The sequence below is a fragment of the Ooceraea biroi genome, chromosome 5 (assembly GCF_003672135.1).
Source record: "Ooceraea biroi isolate clonal line C1 chromosome 5, Obir_v5.4, whole genome shotgun sequence".
Taxonomy (NCBI): domain Eukaryota; kingdom Metazoa; phylum Arthropoda; class Insecta; order Hymenoptera; family Formicidae; genus Ooceraea; species Ooceraea biroi.
Window position 1 is genome coordinate 13,418,237 of NC_039510.1, and position 15,404 is coordinate 13,433,640.

At 33.1% G+C, this 15,404-nt stretch overlaps 6 protein-coding genes across 6 annotated transcripts; 5 read left to right on the forward strand and 1 right to left on the reverse strand.

The window, feature by feature from the left end:
• The first annotated feature begins 1,327 nt into the window (after window positions 1-1,327).
• On the forward strand, window positions 1,328-2,711 carry LOC105280989 (ejaculatory bulb-specific protein 3). The gene is made up of 2 exons (XM_011341885.2): window positions 1,328-1,579; window positions 1,904-2,711. The coding sequence occupies exons 1-2, from the start codon at window positions 1,381-1,383 to the stop codon at window positions 2,068-2,070; spliced, it is 366 nt and encodes a 121-aa protein (XP_011340187.1). The 5' UTR covers window positions 1,328-1,380; the 3' UTR covers window positions 2,071-2,711.
• Window positions 2,712-3,822: 1,111 nt separating this feature from the next.
• LOC105280988 (ejaculatory bulb-specific protein 3) lies at window positions 3,823-4,972 on the forward strand. Its single transcript, XM_011341884.3, has 2 exons — window positions 3,823-4,135; window positions 4,581-4,972. Exons 1-2 carry the CDS (start codon window positions 3,934-3,936, stop codon window positions 4,721-4,723), a joined length of 345 nt encoding a protein of 114 aa, XP_011340186.1. The 5' UTR covers window positions 3,823-3,933; the 3' UTR covers window positions 4,724-4,972.
• A 1,054-nt stretch (window positions 4,973-6,026) lies between these two features.
• Window positions 6,027-7,192, forward strand: LOC105280987 (ejaculatory bulb-specific protein 3). Its single transcript, XM_011341882.3, has 2 exons — window positions 6,027-6,275; window positions 6,792-7,192. Exons 1-2 carry the CDS (start codon window positions 6,077-6,079, stop codon window positions 6,929-6,931), a joined length of 339 nt encoding a protein of 112 aa, XP_011340184.1. The 5' UTR covers window positions 6,027-6,076; the 3' UTR covers window positions 6,932-7,192.
• Window positions 7,193-7,308: 116 nt separating this feature from the next.
• Window positions 7,309-9,073, forward strand: LOC105280986 (ejaculatory bulb-specific protein 3). Its single transcript, XM_011341881.3, has 2 exons — window positions 7,309-8,018; window positions 8,525-9,073. Exons 1-2 carry the CDS (start codon window positions 7,763-7,765, stop codon window positions 8,665-8,667), a joined length of 399 nt encoding a protein of 132 aa, XP_011340183.1. The 5' UTR covers window positions 7,309-7,762; the 3' UTR covers window positions 8,668-9,073.
• A 148-nt stretch (window positions 9,074-9,221) lies between these two features.
• Window positions 9,222-13,751, reverse strand: LOC105280985 (ATP-dependent RNA helicase SUV3 homolog, mitochondrial). The gene is made up of 14 exons (XM_026969840.1): window positions 13,076-13,751; window positions 12,562-12,800; window positions 12,275-12,497; window positions 11,974-12,142; window positions 11,778-11,889; window positions 11,570-11,700; window positions 11,151-11,464; window positions 10,852-10,993; window positions 10,582-10,740; window positions 10,327-10,506; window positions 10,109-10,257; window positions 9,914-10,035; window positions 9,702-9,755; window positions 9,222-9,624 (listed from the first exon to the last, which is right to left on the reverse strand). Exons 1-14 carry the CDS (start codon window positions 13,150-13,152, stop codon window positions 9,488-9,490), a joined length of 2,208 nt encoding a protein of 735 aa, XP_026825641.1. The 5' UTR covers window positions 13,153-13,751; the 3' UTR covers window positions 9,222-9,487.
• Window positions 13,695-15,381, forward strand: LOC105280981 (the record flags this gene model as incomplete). Its single annotated transcript, XM_020032243.2, has 5 exons — window positions 13,695-14,028; window positions 14,119-14,321; window positions 14,433-14,635; window positions 14,734-14,911; window positions 15,015-15,381. Coding segments are annotated over 5 exons (1,173 nt in total), but the record flags the coding sequence as incomplete, so codon positions are not given.
• Between the last annotated feature and the right edge of the window lie 23 nt (window positions 15,382-15,404).

Sequence of the window (15,404 nt, forward strand, 5' to 3'; positions counted from 1 at the left end):
AATTTTCGATAAATTTTCGATTCTTAAATTACGACAAGCTTTTCTCTTGAAACAAAGTTGTATTCCATGCACAAGATTATATTGAAATTCTATTTAAATTATTTTCTCTTTCTTACTCTTTTTTATGCTATTCTATCTCTGCTTATTACAAACCCTTCAGCATGTACGGCGCGGTACCTACAATCGTTGCAGGATGTAAAAGTTTGTGTATAGATTTATAAATTGAAATTATCCTACTTTGTAAAATTGCATGAAAATCTTGGAAAATATTGCAGCCATGTTAGAAAACAATAACCCGAATAAGCCGAGATAGAGTAGCATAAAAGAGAGAAAGAGAAAATAATTTAAAAAGAATTTCATTATAATCTTGAAATGCATAGAATGCAACTTTGTTTAAAGAAAAAAGTGTTAATAATAATATCCAGCAAATTATTGCGCAAATTATTAAATTATTTTTTCAAGATAACTTATATTTTTAAGATAAGAAATTAATTCAATTCATTTGAATAAAGCAGAAAAATCTTGGAGATTACATAATTATTATTGCAATCATATTTTATTTTTACAAGTATTCTCCGCAGCAGTATATGATTTTATCATATGCAATTAGCTTATATAATATTTATAACGTCTAGTTTCATGCAACTATTTTCGCGATATTCTATTGTATAATGTATGGAACAATAATATACTTACACATCGAGTATCAATCATCAAAAAAGTGCTATCATTTCTTATTGTGAGACAATTATTATAAAAATAATTGAAAGAATATATTTTTTAATCATGTTAATTATGACAATTTCATAAATTCCACGAATGAAACGTACGTGCAGATAATTCTCTTTTTTATATGCAAAGTTAATAAAGAAAATTACACGTTTTAAGAATAATTACGTATCTGTATTTCTAACGAGTCATTATTATATTATGTCATCGATATGTTATACGCTATAGTGAGTTTTACATTAGAAAACTCACAAATCAGAATCCTCTAAATTTTAGCATTAATATAAGTACACAAAACAAATTTTACTATCCATCCGTAATTCTGAAATTGATTTCGTAGAAAGCGAGTTATTTTTAAAGTGCTTATAACAGTTGCCTGCTTCAAATCATCATTTCATTTTTTACAAGAGAAATGTATTCCTATTTGCAAATTATAAGCTATTAGATTTGACGTGGTCTGTACATCTGATATTATGAATAATAATGCAGCGCAATACAGATGCATGCACGTTCATTAACAAGTTTTTGCTATTTCCTGAAAATGGCGTATGCCATAACAAGTTCTTGTAAGAAATATCACCTATAAATGAAACTCATTGTCCAGTAGTTATCCAGTAAAGCTTCATTGCACGTGTCGTAAAAGTAGACATAATGGTTCGGCTAAGCACCATAGTAGTGATCATCGGCATTGCATTAGTATGCACTTACGCACAAGAGGAACTCTATGATAATAAATACGACGACATGGATGTCATAGCCATTATGGTTAATGATAAATTACGAAACCAATACTATAAATGTTTTATGGAGACTGGACCATGCGCGACAGGAGATGCGAAATTCTTCAAAGGTAAATCTATCAAATATAAATTATTTTTCACTTTTATTATCGTTTTATATATATAAAACACACTTACTTTTATGACGGTCACTGATGGCGAACACTAAGCCTTCCATTTATGGCTCGTCAATCATCAGTCATCCACACACAAAGAATGTGTTTGGATACGTATAATACGCAATTACCTATTGCTATTACAAATTGAAAAAAAGTTGGCTCAGATACATTCTTGTATCTGTATCTGTCAAAAAGAAGTTAATAGAAGCAAAGAATTTTGTATGGAACTCATCAATATTTTTGTATCACGTTTATCAAGTTTCTTTTCGATTTCAGAAATTTTCGCTGAAGCTTTACAAAGTAAGTGTAAAAGGTGTACCGAAAAACAGAAGAAAATGCTCGATGACATAGTCGGTTGGTATACAGAAAACAAGCCTGCTGAGTGGCAGACTATAGTTGAAAAATCTATTGAGGATTTGAAGAAGAAGAATGCTGGGAAATAATTGCTAACGATAAGCGCTAATAGATTCAAATTAAGGAACGACATAGAAATTCAAAACAGCAACGTTTATTATTGTTTTATATTCGGAAATCTCTTCACATGGGGAAGTAGTCTTGTTAATTTGGCTATAGTTAACGCTGATATAGTAATATTATTGATATAGTAATAGTATTGTTAAAGTAAGGAAGTTAAGAAGAATAAATTCCTTGCATCAGAAAAATGCGTGGACTTGATTGCGAAACAATTGTCTAATAAAAAATGTTACCATGTCATGTAACTTAATATTTGAAATTTGATTATTGAAAGAATGTCGTATCGCGTTAGTAACATTTCAGTTCACTCCGTCAGAGAGATACGTCCTGACACTGTAATGTTTTTCCCACTACACTCTATTATATAATATTATGACGCACAAATAATTGCATCCACACATATTTAGTTTTTAATATAAAGAAAAGATTCAGTTCTTATCATAAAAAAGCTGTAATATATATGAATGATTAATAGTAAAATAACAACTTTGACGACTTCCAATCATAAATTCTATGCATAATGTGCAAAACCAATGTATTAAATCATGTACCGAAGTTAAACGAAATTACGTATTTGAAAAAGTATTAATAAATAAAAGTATTAAAAGTATTAATGCTTACAAAAGTTCGTACGATGTTCAAATCGTTTTTCCTTCCTTAATCTGAATCTTTCCCATTACTTTCAAATGGCGGGATACTGTTGATTTATTGACTTCAAGCTGCTCTCCAAATTCTTATTTAATGTTTGAGAGTTTTCATTGACTAATGCTTCCAATTCCTTTTTCTCCATCTATTTGCGACGTACCTTATACGTACTCTTTCGCAAGTACTTAATATTTATATATTTTTCTAAAGAGATAACATTATATTGTTTTTCGACACAGAATATAGTTATACAAATTATACAAATAGGATTTTATTACATATTCGTAACTTTGAAAACAAATTCGCCCTCAACCACTAATAACAGTTTTCTATATAGAACAGCAAAATTTAACTTGTCTAAAAACAGAAATTTTTATTCTCATCAACAAAATTATCCTATTTTATATTGCATAACATTGCACATGCAATGTGGCATAGCAATTATAAGGTACAGCTAAGTAAAGTCACATCCATATGTATATGTATTTAATAGTGAACAAGAGCGTATCTATAATAACCACCGTCTAAGGTAAGTTATTCTAGAGTAGAACACACTTGCAATTCGTTTAGCTAAATATTTTATCTCTCCGAATAAGCAATCCCGAAGCAGCATCTGCTAACTTGCACACAATTGTTACAATTTTCTACAGCATTCTTTATTTCGAAAGTCATTTTCAACCAGTAAGTTTTTCATCTAAAAACTTTTATAACTTCTATTAGATTACTTAAATTGTCTTAGTATTTATTACAGAAAATGTCTCGCTAATATTACTGTTAAATACACTTGATAAGGACCGTAAATTTGATCGAAACGTTGTAAGAGCAAATAAATTTTGCCAGACTGGTCGAGTAGAAGGAGAGTCTTTATTACTAATTTACCATGGCAATATAAACTTAGTACTTTGAATATTTTATTAAAGTTTCATACACTTTAAGTTTCTTCAAGAATAGGGTGATTAAGTAAAGGATCATTTTGAGATCTGGGGAGCGATGACTCCTACGCATGAATATACCTTTGAATATTTGCCATTCAAATTAAGTTTTTTTTATACAATGTTATATATTATTCTGAAAATTCTATCTCACAGAAAACAATTTTTTATCTGAAATGCTATCTATAAGTAGGACGCATGGCTCAGTGATTATTCAGTAATTCTCAATCACACGTTCTCGTTAAAGCAGAAGTAATGGCTCGACTAATTGTAAGCCTTATTGTAGTCACCATTAGTGTTGCAATACTGTGCATCTACGCGGAGGAGCTCTATTCAGATAAATATGATAACACTGATGTTATGTCTATCCTTAACAACCAAACACTGCAAGAACAATATTACAATTGTGTTATAGATGCCGGACCATGTACGACGGATATTCAGAAATTTGCTAAAGGTATATCTATCAAAATTAAATATAAAGCATGTCTCTCTTTCATTTTTACTAACATATTCATTGCCATGACGGCTGACCGATACCGCAGATCTTTTTATTTATACCTTGCCGATTATTGGTGGCTCTCATCTAGTGAATATGTTAAGATACGTATCATATGCAATTATATACGTTTGCATGATTATGACTGTTTAGTAAAAATAGGATATGTAAGGAATGACTTACTTTGTAGTCAGCAATAACAATTTACCGAAAAGAGTTCGAAACAGGATCGAAACATTCGAATATTGTATAATTGTAAAATAAGTGATAAAAATATCGATCAATCATTAGATACTATTTAGCCATATATAATATTAATTATTAAAATTTGCTAATCACACAAAAGCTAGATCACTTATTATAATTTAAAACTATAATAAGTATATTGTCTTTTTGATTTCAGAACATATTCTCGAAGCTATACAAACTAACTGCAAAAAGTGTACCGAAAAACAGAAGCAAATAGTGACCATGATAAAAGATTGGTATGAAAAGAACAAACCTGATCAATGGCATGTTATACTTTCAATAGTTACAAAGATGTAACAAGAATCGTCAACAATTGCTAACTATAAACGCTATTAAAATTGGATTAAACAACGACATGGAACACACAACGGCAATATTATAATTATCTACAAATGTTTTAAATTTTTATTTTCGAAAACCTCTTCACATGGGATAGGGATCTCCTTAATATTGTTTATTGTCATTGCTATATTTAGTACTCGTATAGCAATATTATATCGTTAGAATAAGGAAGTTAAGGAAAATAAATTTCTTGCATCAGAAAAATGCTTTGATTTGATTGCGGAACAACAATCATCTAATAACAATTATCATGTTATCAATGTCTGTTACACGCTGTTATTAAAAGGTGAATATTGCGTTCATGAACATTTCAGTCCATCAGGAAGAAAAATAATATCCTGATATTATATAGTACTTTTTCCAATATATGAAGCACAATATAAGTATTATCCATACATATGCAATTTTTATAATATAAGAAAAAGGACAGTTATCATGAAAACACTGTAACACGAAGTATTAATAGTAAAATAACAACCTTGACGACTTCAGACCATAAATGCTACGCAATGATGAAGCAAAATTCATATATGTTTTTGCTTCATTCGATACAGATTATTACAATTTACACGGACTACATTGCACACGCAACATGAAATTACTAGCCACTGGAAGATAAATTTGCATACATATCTTTAGCTAACAATAAACAAGAGCGTATCTAGAGCCTCCAGCTCGAAAAAGTTATCCTATCATAGAACTTGCAATACGTTTAAGTAAATGCTTTATTTCTATCGAATAAGCAATGCTAAATAAGCATCTGTTAAATTATATACAATCTGTCACAATTTTTACCACTCGCGCGTATTCTTCTTATTTAAAACATAATCCTGCTGTTACGACTGAATTAAGATTGAGCTTAAGATAATTAAAAATTACACATGTACTCCGACAATTTGTTACTCCATACTTTTCGAATGTTGCTGCCTAGGAAGACCTTTATGATATGTCTATTACATGTATTATATGATTTAAACGAACACTTAAGAAAAGAGATCGACTACTCTCTTGTGTGTGATTTTTCGTTTTACATATTTCGTTAAAGTTTCATGTACTTTACGTTATTTAAGAACAGAATAAGTAAACCGAGGGTCGTTTTGAGATGTGGGGAGCCACGGCTCCCACACGATCATCTCATAAATCCGCCTTTGAAAATCTGGTACGTATAATTACGTTTCTTATACTGAAAATTGCATCTCACAGAAACGGGAAACAATTTTTTATCTGAAATGCTACATATAAATAGGACGCATGGCTCAATGATTATTCAGTAATTCTCAATCACGCGTTCTAATAAAAGCAAAAGTAATGGCTCGGCTAAGCATTATTATAGCCATTATAAGTGTTGCATTAACGTACACTTACGCTGCAGAGGAGCTCTATGCAGCTACCTTCGATGACTTTGATATCATAGATGTCCTTAATGACGCAAAAAAGGAAGAAGAATTTTTCAACTGTTTTATAGACGCTGGACCATGTATGACGGATAGACAAAACTTTTTCAAAGGTATATCTATGATATTAAATAAAAACATTACTCTCTTTTATTTTTATTAACATATTCACTGCTATGATCATCACCGCTGACCAACACTCATGAACTTTACATTTATGCCTTCTCGATTATTCGTGATTATCATCCAATGAATATGTTAATTATAATACACAAATACTTACACTTGCAAGATTGTGAGTGTTTAGTAATAATAAAAACATGTAAGGAATAACTTACGTTGGCAAATTAATATTTCCATTTATTAACGTTTTTTGTTTGTAGTCAGCAATAATTTACTGAAAAAAGTTCGAAGCAGAATCAAAATGTTAGAATATTATATAATTCTAAAATAAATGATAAAATATGCAATATCAACAACTGTGTTTATTAGATTTTTATTCTTATTTACTACTTACTACGTACTCATATAATATTAATTATATTAAAATTTGCTAATTATACAAAAGCCAGGTCAATTACTATGTAGTTTAAAACCAATAATTATATTAAATATTCTTTTAACTTCAGGAATCTTCTTCGAAGCTCTACAGAATAACTGCAAAAAGTGTACTGAAAAACAAAAGCAATTAATGAACTTAATGAAAGAATGGTATACACAGCATAACCCTGATCACTGGGAAGTTTTGCTTGTAAAGTCAAAGGCGTGAAGATAAGAATGGCTAATAATTGCTGACAAATGCTGTTAAAACTGGACTAAGCAACGACATGGAATCGCACAACGGCAATGTTAATTATCCATAAATTTATTAAACTTTTATGTTCCTCCTTTTATGTAACTTCTTCGGCTCTTCACTTGGGAAAGGAAATCATTATTAATATTTTTTATTTCTATTGTTATAATTACTACTGGTATAGCAATATTATCTTGTTAGAATAAGGAAGTTAAGGAGAATAAATTTTTGGCATCAGAAAAATGCTTTGACTTGATTGCGGAACAACACTCATCAAATAAAAAATGTCATCTAATAAAAAATATCATGTTGTATATCAATATCTGTAAACACTGTTATTGCAAAATGAATAGCATAACGTTCGTGAACATTTTAGTTCACTTCAGCATGAAAAGTATCTTATGGGTATTGTAGTGTTTTTTTCACTATATTCTATTTATAGAATCTATTATATGATATCATAAATATAATTATTGTAGCCACACATATACAACCTTCAATACAAGAAAAAGATGCAGTTGTTATGAATGCATAAATTATTAAAAAACATGAATTATTAATAGTAAAACCACAACCTTCAGACTTCAGACGACTTCAGACTTTCAGTATAAATTTTACGCGCACGAGATACAAAACTTATTATATTTTACACGTACTAGCGGGTTCAACTAAACATCTAATCTATGTGTGCCCAATACCATTAACCGAATTTAATGACTCACATCATGTTGATGTTATCATGATATTCTGTTCTGCTTGAGATCTCCCCCAAAAAACAATTTTTTATTTGGAATTTTACTTATATATATGAACGCAATAATTATATTCAGTAGTTTTCAATCACGCGTTCTTGTAAAAACAGAAATAATGGCTCGGTTATGCATTAGTATAGTCATCAGTAGTGTTGTATTAACGTGCTGCTACGCTCAGGAGTTCTATCCAGATACATACGATAACTTTGATGTCTTAGCTGCCCTTAATGACGCAAAAACGCAAGAGCAATATTACAAATGTTTTATAGACGCTGGACCATGTGTGACGGATAGCCAAATATTCTTCAAAGGTATATCTATCATATTAAAAAAGCATTTCTCTCTCTCATGTTTAACATGTTCATTAACATATTCACTGCCATTATCATCACCGTTGACCAACACTGAACTTTATATTTATGTCTTCTCTATTATTGGTGACTGTCATCCAATATATTAATGAATATGTTAATGAATATGTTCCTAAACTATTTCAATCACTTAGGCTTGCAAGATTATAGCTGTTTAGTAATAATGAAAACATGTAAGGAATAACTTACATTAGCAAACAAATTAATATTTTCATTTCTTACTATTTTCCTTGTAGTCAGCAATAACAATTTACTGAAGAGTTCGAAACAGGATATTAAAACATTCGAATATTGTATAATTGTAAAATAAGTGATAAAAATATCGACAATTATTAGATACTATTTAGCCATATATAATATTAATTATTAAAATTTGCTAATCGCACAAAAGCTAGATCAATTATTATAATTTAAAACTAATAATTATATTGTCTTTTTGATTTCAGAACATGTTTTCCAAGCTATACGAACTAACTGCAAAAAGTGTACTAAAAAACAGAAGGGAATGTTGATCATTGCAAGAGAATGGTATAAGAAGAATAAGCCTGATCAATGGCACGTTTTGCTTACAATGTCTGCAAAGGCGTAAACACAAGAATGGTCAATAATTGCTAATCCTAAATGCTGTTAAAATCAGACTAATCAACAATGTGGAATCGAATAACGACAATGTTAATTATCTATAAATTTATTATAAACTTTTATATTCGGTAACTTCTTTACTTGGGAAAGAAATTTTGTTAATATAACTATATTGTCACAGATAATGCTTGTACAACAATGCTATGTTGTTAAAGTTACAAGTTACGAAAACTAAATAGCATTAGAAAAATACTTTAAATTGGAAAACAATAATTGTCTAATATTTTATCACGTTGTACAAGAATATTGATATAATTTGTATCTTAAACAAATTATAGTAAATATTACTTAGAATGTAATATCGCACGATGTAAATAGTACACTCTAATTACTTAATAAAGAAATAAAATTAAGAAATTTTAATTATTATTAATTTAAACTTTTCAATAAAATGTATGTTTCTCACAGCAATATGTGCGCAAAACTTATTTAATTTTTAAACTAATGTAGAAACTAATGTAGAAGAAATCAGGTCAATATGAGTAGATGATATAAATCATGTTTGTATAGAAAAAAAAACTTTAATCCGCATATGCACATACTAAATAATTCGCTAAATACTAAAACGGTAGTTGTACAATATGTATCATATTATGCCTTAGTATTTACACATAATTGGATTCGCAATAATAAAACTAAAAATTCAGTCATTCATATCTTGTCAACGCTTGTGTTTCTTCTAATCCACAATCAGATTTACACATTATTCGCAATAGTATGATACAATTTTCTTCTACATTATTTAATACTTCGTTACACGTATTACATTATTTCTTTTTCTTTGTTGTCTGAGTCCACTCGAATTGCAATTCTCGCAACATCTGTGGCGTTAAGAGTCCTTGTGCTAATAATCTTTCAGTCAACTTACCTTTACCGATACTACGTTTGCCACTTGATTCGCTACCTGAAAAACATATGAGATATTATATAGCTGAATCACAAGAACGTGTAAATAAATTATAGACACAGCGAGACAATTACTTCTATAAAACTTCTGCTTTTGCGTCTGCAACTCGAAGCTATCATTCTCTCCGCCTAAATAATAACATCGTGCACATTAACACTTTGCAAATAATTATAAAACTTAATTTCATATAAACGTTGATAATGTAAAATATACCTTATATATTTAATAAATAATCAGTCGTATGTTATATTTCAATTATTAAATTTTTTAAATAATTTGCGCTTACCTTCATCTGAATTCATCAATAATGTCGTTAATTTAACTATTCCTGTTGCGATAAGTGCGTCGAGTTCCTTCTGCACATCGCGAACCATTTTGGCATCCGGGAACAAGTCCACAAAGCGATAACTACGGAATATAAGATACGGTATGTAAGACGAGTACGAAAATGGCAAAGCAAAAATATTATTACGTATCGTACCTCAGCCAAAGATAAAGATCCAAGACATCGAATACGGCTTCCAGGTGAACGAGATCAAGGATAGTCTTTGGTAACTGGAATGGCCATCCGATGTGTTGGCACAACCAGTTGAATGTTATCGCGTCGTTTTTACTGTATTGTCGTGCGAACTGGAGAAACATGTTTATGTATACCAGAAATGCAAAAATAAAAATATAAGTAATAAAAATATTATATACTTTCAAAAACATGGTGCACACGTATGGCGATTTCTTGTTGATTGGCGCACAACAAAATACGTATCTTGCACGAAGTGGGAGCGGTACGTGCTGTATCATATCGGCCAGGAACTTGAAGTCGGTTAAGGTGCACATGAAGTAAAGAGAATTGTCGACTGTGCACAGTGATACGAAAATATCCTGAAAGGAACGAGACGTTGAGGACGGCGCACGATTATATCAGATTCTTTGGTATTTTTGCAAAACAAAACCCACCATAAGATTCGACAGAGGCGAATTTGGTAAATGATAAGCGTACAACTCGATTTGATCGGCCGTCGGGTGGAGACCAGCCTGTGTTATCACCTCCGGTGTTTGACTGAGCAAATTCCTCAAGGTCGGGAGATCCTCGTTTTTAAACGTTGTTACGTAGCCCTGCAACGCAAAGATAAGTATGATACGTTCGTCTTACATTCGCTTTTATATTAATACCATGTAATGGCATGTAATGAAACAGTTGATAGGAAGAAGTTAGTTCGTGCCTACCGTACTCCAGACTGTGCCGTAACGTCCAGCGCGGCCAGCTATTTGTAGAGCCGACGAAACGGACAGAACCTCCATCTCCTTCTCACCTTTCTCGTTGATCGTTGGCTGAATCAGTGAATAAAATACGATTCTCCGAATGTGCCTGTAAAACCGATCGCGTCAGATCTACAAGGTGTCGCAACTTTCAAAGCGTGTGATAGAAATATTTTCTTCATCTGCACGCAACACGTTATAAACTCTTGCAATTCGTATGTACAGCTTAGAATTTAACGTAGTGCGCATACATGGACGATACTTACAAATTCAAACCCATTCCAATCGCATTGGTCGCCACTAGGACTTTACAGGTATTCTTAGGGTCATTGAATTTTGCAGCTTGCGCCAGCTTCGTACCCGGTGGCAAGCTGCCGTATATCACCGCTGTTTCTATTCCTCTACTCTCAAGGGAACGCGAAACGGTAAATATGTCGGCCTTGCTAAAACAAACTATGCAATCTCCCGCTCTGACGTGGGTCAGAGAACCGAGTGCCTCTTTCTCTATCTCGAGGCTCGTCAATCGTTTGTACCTGCGAACTTCCACATTTTCACCCGTTGTAATACAGATAGCTTTTACCTGCAAATGTACAATATTTCATTAGTAAAAGTCAATTTTACTTATATGTAAATCCTAATTCTGCACAATGTATAAGCATTAAGAATATTTATTCGAGAAATGCACCAATTCTATAGCAGCAGCTTCGCCGCATAAATGTATCTCATCCGCGGGGATCCCCAGAAGAGCTCTCGTCCACGCCCAGCCGCGGTAGGAATCGCGCGTCAACTGAATTTCGTCAATAACAGCTACTTCGTCTGTAAATAAGTCATGATCAGTGTGATCCCTTCGCGCGTGAAATATCAAAGGCGATGGAATGCAGAATGGCACTTACAATTATTCTGTAAATTCACCATTTCTACAGAGCAAGATAAGTGGTCCGCGGGATTATCGGGGTTCTTAGCGAACGTCCGTTCTTCACCAGTTAGTAAATCACACGGTGTCCCCTGAAGTAATGTAAATAATATTAATACATCAATATCCTGTGATAAATAAAAGTAAAATAAATAAATGGGGAAGTCGACATTTACCCTCTGGTTACATTTGTTAAATACTTCCGCGACCAACAGCTTTAGCGGTGCACAGTACACTCCGCTCTTTGCGGTAATAAACCTTTCCAAGGCATGGTGAGTCTTTCCACTGTTTGTCGGTCCAGCATGAAAAACTATCTTCCTATTCTTTGCTCTTGCGAGGGGATACCTGTGTATGTCAAGAACAGGATCTAATCAGAATCTGTCTTGTACGCTGTTCATGTATATCAAATAAAATTAAGTGTAATGATAGGTAGCAATTGTAAGTCTCGTTAATTGTCCACACTATTTTAAATCTTACCAGCCAGCTGGATTTCGTAGATCGCTGATTTTTTTGAGATCATCCAAGCAATCGATATGTGGGAATATCTGTTTGGCGTGGCGTATAAAGTATGGAAAAATATCAGTAATGTTACCAGCACCCTGTAGAATATCACTCAATACTATATGAAGATCTACAGGTAATGTCTGTGTTTCGAAGCAGTACTGCCTGAAGCTCGTAAAAGCCTGTCCTTGGAGATAACCTGAAAAGAAAGTTGATAGATCAGAATCTTGATGAACATAAAATATATTTAATTCAGTACGTACTGTCCAATCCATATTGCTCAGCCAGTTTCTTGATTTCAGTTTTCTGCACAAAAGAATTTAGTATCTTCAGAAGATCTTTCTTCTGTATGGAACTTCCAGTTAGTTCGGCACCGATGTTTATGTCATCCGGGGTTGGCTTGATGGGTACAGGATGAAACAGAGACTCTGGCGTAGTTGAACTACTGTCATCCTTCTTGCCTCTGCATGGCTGAAGAAAACTCGCAGCAGGAGCCATAGATCTATATTAAAAATAAATCCAAAAATGAAATAACTCATGGGCTGAGAGAAGCTATTGTTCTTTCAATCTTTTTAAGTCCTGACATTCGCCTTGATATTCTAATAGTAATAATAATAATAAAAATAATTCTAATATATAATAATGTCACACAATTTATCTAAAGTTAAAGAGATTTATTTGATCAAAATGAAATGAAGATATGAGATAACACGAAGTAATATAAGGTTTGCAAATATATGTATACGTAACAATAAAAAAACAATATATATATTTTACCTGCGTGCAAGTGACGGCGTCAATCCTGCGCATCTTCGTACTAGCTCTTCCGATATACAACGTTTTATAAATATCATCTTTTAACATAAACTATTTTACTGTCAAAACACCGTAAAACGTGAGCAGGACACCGCATGCCTCCTACCGTTGAGGTTATGATGCAACCTTCAGACTCGCTTTCAACCAATGCTCCTAGCGGAGAGTCGTACAACTAATTTAAAATATTAGATACGCAAATTAATTTCTTTTCTTGCAATAATTGAGCCTGTATTACGAGAAGAATAATAAACATGTCAATCTTCGAAATATTTGCTATCATTTTCTAATACTTTTCTCCCTGTATTGGACGAATTCCCTCTCGAATAAGAGAAAGTAAACAGAGGTCAATTTCTTCTGAGAAAAGCACCGATTAATTCGCATACCTTCAGCTTCATTTGTTTTTTTACATGAAATAATTTTGTTACGCGACGCGTGTAGCAAAGAATGTTGACGGAGGATGAGAAAGGTTAACATTCGCTGAGTAAACGCTATAGTTCTTTGTGAAGAGAAGTATGTATCAACTTTCTTGACAATACAATGTGTAAGCGACGTTACGTTACACGCGTGACAACGATGTACAATTTGTGCAAAGGAAATAGCTGAAGATTTACTTGTGTATAAATACATTTGCACAGTTCGTGCTCCTGATGAACCTCGCAAGTTGAAGTGCGTCGCGCGAGATGACATCCCGACAAAAACGGAGATTCAGCAGCATCTCGGAGCTTCATTGGCCCAGGTCCTCTTCGACTACAGTCATCGTGAAGCTATGAAGCTGTTAGACTCGATACCCTCTGCGAGACTCTTGCAAGAGTCGCCCTGCACGGTGCAGGATTGCCGATCAAAGACGGACAGGTCTGGCACATGGTCGGAAGGACAAAGAATTCTCAAGTCACATGTACACCATGACATTCTAGGTGACATTACGTTCGCATCAACTGTGCTACAATAGTGCTCATAAATTATTCTAATTACCAATCTCTGTTTGAAAATAATCTCTGTCTCAGCGTTGGGCGGGGATGCACTGAGGAAGGTTCAGGCCGAGATTGAAGCGATGGCACGGAGCAAATTGGAGGACGAATTCATAGAAAAGAGTCACATGCTTGAAGCCAAGAAGAGACGCACCATCAAGCGCAACGCAGAGGAAATCCACGCCACGTATGAAGAATATTTCGAGGCCACTCAGCATGACTTGAAGGAGAAGCTGCAGGTGGAAAGCATGATCAATCAACTTTGCGTCAACAATTAAGCATGAGTGTAAAATAGCACACTTACCTCATGCGATGCGGCTCTAAAAGTGACTACTCTGCAATCATGACAGGCTGATTGGATGGACGCGAAAGTTAAGCACAACAAGGAACTGCAGAAAGCTGTTGTGAAAACGCGATTAGATACCACGCACGACGTTCTAAGAAGAATGCGGCTTCAGACGTGCTACATCCTCACTTCCCTCCACAATAGCTTTCAGCAATCTCTTCGCGCGCAAAAAGAAAGGATGATTGCCGACTTCAATAAAATTGTGAGGTACTTGAAATAATCAGTAAAAGTTCTAAGAGATATCCGGTGCGCCAGATATTGCTATATGTAAGATATATCGATATGTTGACATTTCATTTCTAAAGAAAACAGCATGTCAACTTGGAAGCAAGAATCAGAGAAGTTGAGAGAAAAAAGATGGAAGAACTGCTTAGTCAACGTTACGAGCTCGAGATACGAAATGCAACGGATATCATTTACGTTCTCTGCATGGAGAGATTACGTAATGACTCACAAATACACGCGATACATAGACACTTTGAGGTAAATACATATATAGTAGTGACGTTTTACGTGTACGCATATATTACAGTTTTTATCATATTTTTTCTGATTACATTACTTAAATATTGAAATTATGATGTAGGAGAAGATTAAATTTTTGCATGAAGTTATTGCCAAACAAGATGAAATTATGAACATAATGAAGAAAATGATTACAGAATGTCGAGATAAGAATGTCACGCTCGAGGAAAAGCTTTCTGCCATTACTAAGGAATTTCAAAAATTTATAAACTTTGCTTTAGATACCATGCCAGAGCATGCAGACTTTCTCTTGCCATTAGACTTACTCTTTGCAGACGATACAAATAAAGAAGACGGTGAACAAGAAAAGAAGTAATAGATAAATGAAAAAATATATATTTTAATAGCGAAAGGTCTATAAATGTTCACATGTAATTCTGTACACACGCAAGCGCCAAATTAATAATTAATATATCAATTCAGTGAAATCTCTGGCATTTTTCTTTTGACA